At 41.2% G+C, this 12,708-nt stretch overlaps 2 protein-coding genes across 4 annotated transcripts; one reads left to right on the top strand and one right to left on the bottom strand.

The window, feature by feature from the left end:
* Positions 1 to 173: 173 nt before the first annotated feature.
* On the bottom strand, positions 174 to 2,761 carry praf2 (PRA1 domain family, member 2). Its single transcript, XM_053851693.1, has 3 exons — positions 2,551 to 2,761; positions 1,813 to 2,030; positions 174 to 1,555 (listed from the first exon to the last, which is right to left on the bottom strand). The coding sequence occupies exons 1-3, from the start codon at positions 2,727 to 2,729 to the stop codon at positions 1,416 to 1,418; spliced, it is 537 nt and encodes a 178-aa protein (XP_053707668.1). The 5' UTR covers positions 2,730 to 2,761; the 3' UTR covers positions 174 to 1,415.
* Positions 2,762 to 3,268: 507 nt separating this feature from the next.
* copz2 (COPI coat complex subunit zeta 2) lies at positions 3,269 to 11,641 on the top strand. Of its 3 annotated transcripts, XM_053851691.1 has the most exons (11): positions 3,335 to 3,396; positions 3,996 to 4,053; positions 4,875 to 4,943; positions 5,934 to 6,018; positions 6,414 to 6,505; positions 6,802 to 6,857; positions 7,740 to 7,817; positions 8,038 to 8,089; positions 9,293 to 9,331; positions 10,018 to 10,050; positions 11,171 to 11,641. In XM_053851691.1, the coding sequence occupies exons 2-11, from the start codon at positions 4,051 to 4,053 to the stop codon at positions 11,216 to 11,218; spliced, it is 555 nt and encodes a 184-aa protein (XP_053707666.1). In that variant the 5' UTR covers positions 3,335 to 3,396; positions 3,996 to 4,050; the 3' UTR covers positions 11,219 to 11,641. The 3 variants fall into 3 exon arrangements, with proteins under 3 accessions (XP_053707667.1, XP_053707665.1, XP_053707666.1); XM_053851690.1 differs by lacking the exon at positions 3,996 to 4,053 and having other exon boundaries at positions 3,271 to 3,396; positions 11,171 to 11,640; XM_053851692.1 differs by lacking the exons at positions 3,996 to 4,053; positions 10,018 to 10,050 and having other exon boundaries at positions 3,269 to 3,396; positions 11,171 to 11,640.
* The last annotated feature ends 1,067 nt before the right edge of the window (positions 11,642 to 12,708 follow it).

The raw sequence follows: 12,708 nt of genomic DNA, 5'->3' as shown, positions 1-12,708 counted from the left end.
ACACGACCCTCACTGGATTTACAGCGATGCCGATAAATAACCCATTGAGAATATTCATCAGAGCCCTCGTTTTGATCATCCTAACTGTAATAAAACTGTATCTTTATTTTGAACTGTGCGTGTGAGAGTGTGATTTTGATACACTCAAAATAAATTTTATCAGGAACAGTCAAGAAAATCATTTTTTCATTTATTTTTAAAAATGTAAACAAATAAAAAACAAACATTTAACAAAGTTTGGGATAATTTTTCATTGTGGGAATGAATAAAATACATCAAATCAATCAAATAAAACCAAGCTTGAGCAGAATGAAAGGCAGCAATGTGAGTTGCAAACTGCATTGTGCACTTGTGCACAAACATGAATACCACTATTAACAGACAAACATCTGGCACTCAGCAATAAGTCAGCTGGTCACGTGTTTGACACATTGAATAAAAAGCATGAGCAAAAAGCAAAGAATGTGAAATCAAACTTCATTTCACCATTTTCACAAAATATCTGATGAACTCTGAGAGTTCACCTCAACACATTTGAGAAAATAAAAGAGTTGTGTACATCAGATCATCCAAAAGGATTTGAAACCTCAGGAGTAAACATTAGTACATTAAAAAGAAAATGGTCAGAACTTCATCACTGTGTTTCTGCACTATACATAGCACAGGCCTTATAGAATGAGTTAACATATTGGTTCTGAAAGAGAGAATACTGTAAACAATGTCCTTCTCTACGGCTACTGCTCCTCTATTTTTTATTAAATAGAAAAAAATACAGATTCACTCCAAACCAAATGCTCTATTCTCGATGACCACTTTAGATCTCAGTATAAACAGATACATTGGCCTCCATTCAGATACTGTCATTAAAAAGCCACTGCTGTTCGGTAAATAAGGACATGACTAGACCAAATGAAAACCTCTTTTATATTCAACGCAATATGTCAGTTTCCTACAAGACAGATCCCGAAAGCAAAATCAGGTTCCGACTGTGCACTCCCTAATCTCAGACTAGTAGGGAAACGAAGAAGCCGAGCTGAGCATAGATGAAACATGGATAAGTGAAGGGCTTGATAAGTCGGGAGCAAAACAGATAACTGAGAAGAAAGAAGCAACACTGATAAAGTGTCCAGCAAGCATGATGAAGACCATCTTACTTTATCAGGTTTTCAAGTTAAACTAAGTGCTAGGGTCTGGTTGGAGACTTTTGTCTTTAATATGGCAGATGAAGTCACATAGTTCATAACACTTTGGAATACAATCGAGTGTCATGAGTGTCATGTTTTCTAGATGACACTTATCTCAGACGTTGGTCAAACAAACTTTCCTTAGTGTCCCTGGAGCCACGTTCTTGTTTTTAGTTGTGAGAATCGTAATAATTTCATCTTCAGACCGAGTCTATACAAACAGCGTTTCCTTTAGGAGCCAGCCTCCTGCTCCTGCCCCAGGGCCTCCAGCAGAAGTCCCATAGGTGTCCTCTTCAGGCCGATGCTCTCCAGCTTGTTCTCCAGCTTGTTCTTCAGGCTGCGTAGTCTCACGGAGGCATGGATCAGAACAACTGAGAGGAAAGAAGACCCACACATCAAGGGTGCTACACTGTGTTCCAAGCCGTTTACATTGACAAATGACTATAAAGACATTATCATAATCTTCAGTCTTTTTCAGTGAAGAAGAGGGTGTTCCTTGGATTAAAATACTGTACATCAAGAACCACCTGTATGTGATAAAACTACGCCACACTCGGCATAGCATGTGTAGAACAACACTTAAATGACAAACCATACAAACTGAATGAAAAGTGTGTTGACCACTTACTTAGAAGTGGAAAGAAAATCCCGAACAAGAACACAGCCACAGCACCGAGCACTGACAACATGAAATAGCTGGCCAGAAGAATAGCCGCAAGACAAACAGAGGGGTAGTTTCGACGGAAGCGGCGCACAGGCGCCTGGTTTTCAGCAGCCCATGTGAAGCCTAGGAACAAGAGGGTGACAACAACAGCACCAACTAACAACTGGAATGGTTGGAAGTACCTGCCAGGGAGGAAAGAGGAAACTTAGTACACCATGGGAGATGAAGAGGAAAATTAAACCAGCATCTCTATGCATTTTTTATTTAGTTTGGGGCGCACATTATTACTGCCAATATTCTTCCTGAATGTCATGATGAACTGATTTTTTATATTTTTATATAATGTAACCCAGCCTGAATAAAGGGATGAGATGAAACACATCAACATCAATGTCAGTGGATCTGAAAAACTATTTACTAGACTCTTAAGAGAGCCGTTTCATGACTTGAACGGAAGTTAATGTCACTCTCCTCACACACATTGCACATGCCTTACATGACCAATATAGGATAGTAGTGTGCCACTTCTAGGTGGGTTGTCAGAGAAACGAGTGGTCGAAGGTGGGGTTAAATGACCACGGTAAAATCCGACATTACGTATGTCATCTTTGCCACTACTCATCAATAAAGCCCCGTATGAGATCTGACCATTTCCCAGGATCTGCCCTCATTCTCCAAACAGGAAGAACAGACGGGGCTCACCCCAGCAGCAGCAGCAGGACCAACGCGCTCACAAAGTAGTTGCTCTGGTAGTAGAGGAGGTTGTTAATGATTCGGTTGTTCCAACGGTCCAAGTTCCGGACATCAGGGACGGCGAACCTGGCCGAACCCAGCAGGAAATCGTCCAGGCTACGGAGAGGTGGCGGCTTGATGTCTGTCATTTCTGTAGTTTTCAGTTGCCAAAAAAAAAACAGTTACCAGAATGCAACGCGGCAAGGGGCGGTACCTATTCTGGCTCACGTGACACGGCGTCTCTGTTGCGACAGACGTGTTAATGGAGACTTTTATTTATAGCGTTATCTAAAGTTGAACAACCATTACACGCTAAATATTATATACATATATATATAACAAATATATACTACATAGTAATGATTAATTTCTATTTGCTAGTCGTGAAAAATAAACTTGTCGTGTCTTCTTTTTTGTCGTTGTCTTAAAAAGCAGGCGAAAAGAAACAAACAGCGTGGCAGTGCTTGCAGCTACAGATACGAGGGATAACCAAATGTTCACTTGTTGAACTGTGGGGTATTTGTGACATTGCGGAGCAATGTTTGGACCCAACCGTTTGAGCCTCAATTCGATTCGTTTGAATGTCTCATAAATCGTCACCATGGTCGCTACATATTTTACATGTGTGTAAATACACATTTGAAAACACAACAGTTTAAGTGTGAAAAGTAGGATATGGATGGACTGAGCGCGCGCTGCATCCGGCCGGCGGGCGCGCTCCCGAGAGAAGGAACACCGAGCTGAGCTGTGCGTGACAGCTCACAAGTGTCCACGTCAACACAGCTGAAGACGGCGGCGATGGACTCCGTGTCGCTGGTGAGTCGGACCAACCGTTGGAGAGCAGCTACATGCTGCTGTCTACTCGAGTCGTCGCTTTCGCTACATTTCCCGCAGTTTTACGCGTTGCACTGTCGGGCAGTACTTTTGTGTGTGTTGGTGAGAAGCGCTCCACGGTCCATTTGTCCGAGCCAGCATCAGGTTCTGAGCGCTGTTTTTAAGTACCATGGAGCAGGTCGGTGCCACTGCACACACTTCTGGAACTTAGGAAGGTGTTAACTTAACGCCATGACAGCGTCCGTGGTTCTCCGTGATCCACTTAGACGCACTGTTAAGTGGCGCTGGGGACATAGAGATCAGCTTTGTTCTGTCGAGGAACCAGTCTGATCCAGACTGTCGCACTGTGTGTCGGAGTAGACCTTTAATTCTGGTGTGCGTTTACTCGGCAGATGTTTGGTGAGCAGCTGACGTGTAGCGTGAATGTGCCACGTCCACCCCTCGCTCTGCTTCTGCCTCTCTCTACCTCCCTCCAACCTGCTGTCTGGTGCTCTGCCTTTTCTCTCTGTGTTAGTGCCAAACTTGACCGTTATGGTGTCTCCCTCTACCTGGCTCATAACTCTGCAATGGTGTCCTCGTAGCTCACTGGAAGTCGAGGTCCAAGGTTCCATTTGTGAGTGAGACTCAGCCAGGATCATGGTTAGTATTTGGAAAAGCCACAATCATGTAGCTTTTCCAAATTTTGGTACTCTTCTTAATGAGTGATCCATTATCAGATACCTACATTTACCAAAACAAGCTTTTCTACACTTCTACCCTTCATTGTGCAGTTCAGTGCAAAAAAAAAAAAGATATTGAATTGTTTTATTGTGGTATTGTTTATGATATACTGGACTTCAGAATAATCTGAGGTTGAATGTCAAACCCTGCATATTATATATACATATATATTATTATATTATCGTGCTGTGACGTGACAAACTGAGCTTCAGTTTTCTCAAATGACGTGTCCTCACCATGACAACTGCAGACAGCTCGACTTCAGTTTTGTTAACCTGGAGACATACATGTTTGGGAAGCCATTGCAAAGTGATCTGTCATGTCAAACTGTTGAATTTGATGGAAGATGTTCAGACATCTGAAATGTATGACAGAAATATTATTATATTTTTGACAGTGAAATGCAAATGATGATGAAACTTTCATCCTATGAATATTATGAGACAAGAAAGTAACCCTAACCAATTACAATGTGAGTGATGGGTTCAGTTCTGTGTTATTATGTCATTTTCCACCCCACTAAAGATGAGCAGGAAAGCAGGCCTGCTGCATGAGCTTTTAGAGTGTGGTCTAAGTTCTGTGATACACTCTGACTGGGGATCTATACAAGTCAGTGCATAACAGAACTTTGACCCGGCTCTGGACCACTTCACGCTGACTTGGACAGAACAATTTATTTATTTATTTTAGTTAGACAATAAATGTTGATGTTTGTTCATGGTGTTTTTCGTGTCTGGCAGGAACCTTCACTCTACACAGTGAAAGCTTTATTCATCTTGGACAACGATGGCAACAGACTCCTGTCAAAGGTTTGATCACTGAATTATTTTGTTCATATTTTCTACAGTTGGGCAACTAAGTCCTGATCCTGGCTCAAATCTAGAATTTTCATTATGTGTTCATCAATAATGTAAAAACTGAACATGCAATACATGCAACAACTTCATAACCTGGCACGTGTCCTTCTGGTTGGGGAGGGAGGGATATTTTTTTGTTTGTTTTTCTTTCCTGCTTTGGTGACTTTTGTAATTAAAAACCATGAGACCTAAAGAGCTGTGTCGAGGACCTGAACAATAAGAAAAAGTTGGTCAAAATGCTGAGCTTGATTGTCTCCCGGCAGTGTGGAAGTTAAAGACTTAACCCTTTGGTTGCCAAAAAAATTTCAGCAGGCAACATGGCGGCAGATAGACAAGCTCATCTGTGAAAATGGTGCCCGATGAAGTTACTACTTTACACAAGCAGATGTCGGACACCAGTAAGTTCTGTCTAGGCAACACTAGAGGGCATGTTTAAATAAATGTTTTGGAGTAAAAAAAAGTTTGAATACAGACCTGGGTCGCAGAGACAAGAGCAGTTTTAGTCACATAGTAGCAACAAAATAGAGCAAAAGAGCGATTTAGATGGTATCAGATTCAGATTCACGCTCTGAAGGAGAATACTGAGGGATTGTTATTGTTATTGTCAACACAAAGTTATGCACTTGCATTCCCAACTTTATGTTATGCCGAAGATCTATTTCAGCTGACGCTAATGTTCTGGTGGATCGTGGTGGTGTGAGTGTGATGTTGTGGGCGTTTGCTGTGGACACACGTCTTTCATTGATGGCTACCAGTATGGGCCACATTTGCGAGATGGAATCCTCGGACCAACTGTTGTGCCCTTATGTTGAACTACATCATCTGACCTAACGTCTTGTTGTTTGATGAAGTTGTACTGTTATTTTTGGACAGTTGCGTATTTCTTTATGTTCTTATTGACTGTATGAGTTGGTCGTGAGCTTTGCTTTATGTGTGTTTCAGTACTATGACAAGGACTTGTACCCATCCATGAAGGAGCAGAAGAACTTTGAAACCAACATTTTCAACAAGACTCACAAAGCAGACAGTAAGCAGTCTTTGGCTATCAACCCCTCCTGTTTGTGTCCCACCCTGTTCATTGTGTCCCTGCACTCTCACCCGTCTCTAGTGTCGTCTGTTTAGACCAGCAAATGCCAGCCTGGGGCAATTTTACATTCTGCTTTAAAACACGCTCTGTGGTAGTTCACACCAAAGATCATTCTGTCCTGAATGATTCTGCTCATTTAACTCGACAGAACATCCTCACTTTTCTGTAGTTTCAGTGTGGAGAGCAGTTTCACCCTGTGACATCCGAATCCAGACTTCCATTGTGGCTTTTTTAACTTTCTGTTGGGCTACATCTCGCCACTCCCACCTCACCCCTCCTGTTGCATTGCGATTTCCCCGTCCTTTAGGTGCAATCTTTTCCTTTTTGTTTTGCAGATGAGATTGCTTTCCTGGAGGGGATGACCATCATTTACAAGAGTAGCATAGATCTTTTCTTCTATGTTGTTGGAAGTGCACAGGAGAATGAGGTAACCCCTCTACATGGTACCATTTATGTCTAATATAAAGTGCTACCTAAGCCAAATGACAACCAGATTGGAACCATATAGAAAACTACTTCATGCCTTCGCCCTCCTATTTTTTGTGTTTGCATTGATCTGTCTAGTGGCTACATTGAAGCTCACACAGCTTCAATGTTTTCAAGCAAAGTAGTTTGGAAATTACAGTTTTCTTGTTGTTAAACAATGAAATGTTGATGATAACTGCTTGAAATAAGCAGTACAAGATTAATGCTGATGATTGCTGTTCTTTTTTTGTTCTGCAGCTGATGTTGATGTCGGTGTTGAACTGCTTGTTTGATTCCCTGACTCAGATTCTGAGGTAAGCTAACGCTCAACCTTCAAGGCATGTATCACATCGTGTGAGCATTTGTACATGTTTGTTGTGTTTTTTCAATCCATTTTGCATCAATAATAGTGTACTTCTGAACCTGGTTTTAATGGTTTCATTGGCAATGCTTCTAAGTCAGTCGATCCTGCATCTGTTTGATTTAACTTTTTTTTTTCCTGAAGGGCGACAATAAAACATGTAGAGAGGAAAGCTTGCTGTCTTGTTGAGAGTACTGTGCAAGATTGAGATTCCAACTGTGGCCCTTACTGAGACCGTTGTTGGGCACCAGCTTGGAACTTGCCTATAAAACACACACACACACACACACAGGAGGTTTCTCATTGATATAACACTTTCTCCAGCCTCTCACCCTAAACCTAACCATCCAAAACAAATGGCTCACCTTAACCATGACTCTGAACCAAACTTAAACCAAGTTATAATGAAGTTATCATACTGAACATGAGATTTGGACCCTCCCCAGGAGGACGTAAGGTCCCCACAACGATAGTGTGTTGTCAGGAATTGGTCCTCACGAGGCAGTATAAACAAGCCCACACATACACGTCTTCCTGTCTTATAACTGTACTCGAAATTTCCACGAAGGTGTAAGACACTTTCCCTGCAGCACCTTAAGAAGGTCCATTCTATGCAGTTAGACTCAGGTTTCATGCTGCTCTATTGCCGCTCGGCTTTTCTGGGACATGTCCCTGGTGATAATTGAGAGACTGTTTTTCATTACATGTGGACTTGTTTCCTCAGTTAAGGTGAAGGACGGTTGGGGTGTCCCCGTTAAATCAATTTCCTCTTCAATGTACATTGATGATGATGGTACATGCCTGCCCGTCTTCATCACACTCTTTTTGTTCCCAGGAAAAATGTTGAGCGCAGGTGTTTGCTGGACAATATGGATGGAGTTTTCCTTGTTGTTGATGAGATCATTGACGGAGGGTAAGTTAAGATGCGTCCCACCCTTTATCTACACTGTGTCTTCCAAGTCACAGTGAAATGTAACTTGATAAATAGAAATAGACCCATAAACAGCCATCGACAAATATGTTTATTTGATTTCTATAACTATCCCGGCCACAGATTTGTGTGTGTGAATTCATATTTCCCTGAAATACCCAAGTGCTGGTGTGTACTTCTGACAGATGTTGTCTTCTCTCAGGGTGATTCTGGAGAGCGACCCTCAGCAGGTGCTGCAGAAGGTCAACTACAGAGTGAGTGATGCTCCTTCAGTCACTCACACCTGATCGTGACTTGTCTATCTGGTTGTGCCTGCTCAACCTGCCTTGTCTCTCTGCCTTCCCCTCCCACCCTTGTTTTCACCGGTCAGCTCATGGCTGATCAAGCCTATGGTTTTGTCCTCTTTGATTACATCACTGGTAACCTTGAGGGTCAAGCAGACAGGTCTCAGCTGCTGTAGAGTCTCAGAGATTTTAGGTAAACAGTGTGAATTGAGTGGAAGAGTTCAGAGTCTGGAAAAGACTGTTGACTAAGTGCATGAGTTTGAGTGTCGTCTACTCAGAAACTGAAGGAAGTGTTTGCCCATCACTTGTTAAATCAAGCCTTAATCTTCATTCTGCTCTTTGACTCCCGTCAGTGGAAAAGAGTTTTAATTATTTAACTGATAATTAAACACATTTTTGTTGATGTTGACACCAGTAATGGAGAGAAGTTACAGGCTGTGACCTGGAAACCCCAGGATATTCGAAATGTCTAGTGAGACGAACACCTGTAATTTGTAATTTGCGTGTATTTATCTTGTTTTTTTCCCTTCATTTTATCACCAGAATGACAATTTATGGGGATATTTCTTTGAGCCTATATCACCAAACACCAGCACTTTTTTTAAATCTGATCTTTCACATCTTTCATAGTCATTGTACTTCCTTTTTTAGCTTCAAGACAACAAATCATGGCCTGCTTCATAGGAACAATTTAAGAAAATAAAAGAGCAGTAAATTCATACAAGTAAATCCTTGACTCTTGGAGCCTAGTTGGAGTTAGAGGTTTAGCATATATCTGTGGTTCTGAGGAGATCAAGTGAAAATGAGCAATAGAGGAGAAGATTGGTTGGATCAACTCATCTTGGCCAACCACCTGCGCCATATTTGTCCAATCTCTCTCAAGTTATTCAGTGTATCCTCATCCATTGAGTTTGAATGAATTTGTGCTCAAAGACTGATGCTGTAGCGTTTGAATATTCAACCCAGTCACAGTGTTTTGGCTGATGCACTGAGCAGGCTGAATTTACCATCGCGTTTTCTGTCACAAATGTCCACAAATGATTGATATTGTCACTTAGTGAAGTGTGTCTGAAGTTTTCTCAATGAAAATGTGTTGTTCTAACACGTGCATGACAAACTGCCATTGTACTCCAAGTGTGTAACAACTGGTGACAACACTTTGCTCTCTCACAGGCGGACGAGAATCCTTTATCAGAACAGAGTGTAGCCCAGGTAACTTCTACACTTCATACACTTCTTCCTTGTTGTGTCACACTACTGTGGATTCCTGGGAACGGGAAGCTGTTCTGACTGCATTGTTGCTTTATAGCTCCACTAATCCAACCACACATTAGCATTTATGAGGTGCATCTGCTGATAATTGTGAACATCATCTTGTTAAAATTCCAACAATCTGCTTTTCCAACCAAACCAGAGGAGGAACCATAAACCAACAACGTGGTCTCCAGTTATCTTTCTGTGGTTGTCCACCCCCGGTGATATAGGCAACAGGGTCACGCAACTGTCGCTCTCCTGTCTCATGTAAAGTGAAACAAATTCACACTAGTCACTTCTATTTCCAAATTTCACACAAAATCATCATCTGCACTTTCAATGTGGAGCTGACAGTGTGTTCAGTCCGTAAACATTTATCAGCAAAATAGTTTCCCTGCATCAAAATGGCTGCCAGATGCACACTTTTCTGTCAACTTTCTAACAGAAAACTGAGCCTGGATGTGTCAGGTGATGATCTTAGCCACTGTATTTAGAAGCCATCTCTTTGGGTGGATTAACTTCTGCCATCTTGAAATGCTAGCAGAAACACAGCGGCTCTTCATCCACTAATTCTCCACTAATGCTATTGTGCTTGGCCTGTGCTCCTCTAATTTCCTCTTCTTCTCATGCTTTGACCCTTCCAGCACATAAGTGAGAAACTGGCTCTGACCTCTAATGTAAGTTCTCCTGACACCAGAAGGCACCATCATGTCACACACGCACCCACTACCAACTGCATGTTCATGACTGTTGACCGTCTATACTTGAGCAGCATCACCGCTGCTGGTGAGATCTGGATCCTTCCGTGTCAAACACAAATGATCTTTACAGAAAAGTCTTTGAATCCTCTGAGGCTATGTTTGGCTGACTTCGATAAGCTCCATGCATTGCATTAGAAACACACAGTGTTTGGCTCCAGAGCCTTGAGTTTGACTCTAGGTTTATTACTAACCATTAACCCCCATCTGACACTGAATACTCTAACCAGCTTTGGTTAGCCGGCTTCCTGAATCGTGCCACAGCTCCTTAAATGTTTTCATGTCTCCCTCTGCTGAACGTTGGTCTCTGATCTGTGCTATGTCATAATTGCTCCAGATTTGAAACCATCCATCTTTTCTTCCTGGAGAAAGATATTTGTTTGCCCTATTTCTCCATATAAAGTTGTTAAATAATGTGCCGAATATTCCACATGGTATATATGGGAAAATATACCGCATTTTAGGTAGTGTATAATTCTCCCAATCTGTGGAGTGATGTCCATTTTTGTTCTTTTAGCCTGAGATTTTCTATTTTATCAATTATTATGTTGTATCAGGCCTGTGTTTATACCTGAGATCCGACTATAATTTCTGATGACAGAAGTATTGTCACTACTTCTGCATAAGATCCTTTATGACGTGTTACAAAATTGCAATTCAAACATAAATCTCTACTCCATTCTGACGAAAGCTTTTACAGCAGTTCTCTATGTGAGTGAAGATCAACATGAACGTTTCTGTTAATGGACATTTTGCAACCCGAGGCGCCTTGTATTGGACAAGACTGCCATCTAGTGGTGCAATGATTTAATGGTGTAGAAAAGACCCCAAACATTTGAACAACTGCTTATGATGTGTTTTATTCATTCACTCATTCCCAAACTTTTATTCGCTAGCTGTAAATATCACCATAATAATCACCATAAAATCACACTTTATGTCTAGACTGATTTATTGATGTTGTTTTGGTATTTGTTTTACATTTGTTCTTTTCTGCTGATAAAATCAGCCTGCTCAGACTTCTGTCTGTTGGTTTCAGGTTCTACAGTCGGCCAAGGAGCAGATCAAATGGTCAATACTGAAATGATTCTTGAAGAGGAGTTTTTGCATCACGTTTTAACTCGATGTCCATTCATGTCACGCATTCATAGTTCTTATTTAAGATAAGCCCTCATTGCATTAAAAAAAGTTTTTATTGGCTTTAATGGAGAAGGTGTGAGCTTAAACTTTAAATATAAATGCTTGATTTAACACGATGCTAATTGTGTTCATGCTGCAGTTGTAAATATGCATTTTATTTCATGTGTATGTGTTGGTTAAAGAAGGGATCTGTTACCTTTGCACTGCCCGAATTCCTTAAAGATGTTCATGACGTGTTGTCTCAGCTCCATTAAGCTGTATTGGGCATCACAATATGAGATGATGGGAAAATGTGGAATACATTTTACTGTATTTCAACGTAAAAATAAATAAACAAGCGCTATGTCTGGCTGCTCCTTTTATGGTGTGGAGTTAATAGATGAAAAAAAAATTCTACGTTTTGCTAAATAAGAAACAAATCTAAATCTATAAATCTATCGCCATGTTTATGGTATTTATGGTTTTACCTTGCAAATTCAGGTCCCACTTCCCGTTCCTTATTTATTTGTTTAATGGCATTGTGTGTTTGTTTAAATGAGTGGGAGTGATCTACTCTCAAACCATGTCTACTTGGTCATTTAGTGGACTTTCTTTTATTATGATGAATATGCATTACGGAAAGATATTATGGGGAGCAACGGACCAATCACATTTCAAAGCGTGTGACCTTATGAATATGAATGCGCACTTCCGCGGAAGCGCTCGGAGTGGGCGTGGCTACATAGCTGACTGGCTCCATATGGTGACGTCACACAGGCTGCGTGTCTCGGTGGCCAATTGTTCGTTCGGATTTGGTTTCCTGCATTCTGATTGGTTTGGTCCATGAACGTACTGCGTTCCTGGCTTCTCGCATTTCACCCTGACGTCATTCTTGACACCAGCTAGTGGAGAAACCGAGTACAGCGTCTGGGCATTTTAACTTGGATAACGTCACTCGGCTCTTCGTTTCTTTATGTTAGGACATCGTTCGTTTCATGAAAATTAATGTTATGAGAATGACTACATTTGCCAGTTGAACAGAATTGAAACGCACAAACATTGCTCAGCAAAATTCCCTTCTTATCAAATAAACCTGTCTCGTTTTGTTGGAAATGCAGTCTTAACAAAGTTTTAATGTCTTTTATGGTACACTTTGTGAACTAAAACAGATTTTTCCTTGTGATGAACAAATCGTACTGTTCTTTCTGACTGCTATTTTAAATCGATTACAAATTCGTTTGAGAAAAAAAAAAAAAGAAGAAGAACACTGCCTCCCATCTCAGTGGTGATTGTTGGTCATTTTTCAATTTGTTTACCCATGGAGCAAATCCTTATTGACCATATCCACATGGCTCTGGCGATTTGGTCCCAATGGTCCTTCGATCCTTCCTGGTCCTTCCTAGATATTGCAGGTCTTGGCTTACACAATTGTGCAACATCATATATCTGTGATCAGTT

The sequence above is a fragment of the Synchiropus splendidus genome, chromosome 19 (genome assembly GCF_027744825.2).
Source record: "Synchiropus splendidus isolate RoL2022-P1 chromosome 19, RoL_Sspl_1.0, whole genome shotgun sequence".
Lineage (NCBI taxonomy): Eukaryota > Metazoa > Chordata > Actinopteri > Syngnathiformes > Callionymidae > Synchiropus > Synchiropus splendidus.
Note: the sequence above shows the minus strand (reverse complement) of the source record. Positions and strands in the feature narration are given on the sequence as shown.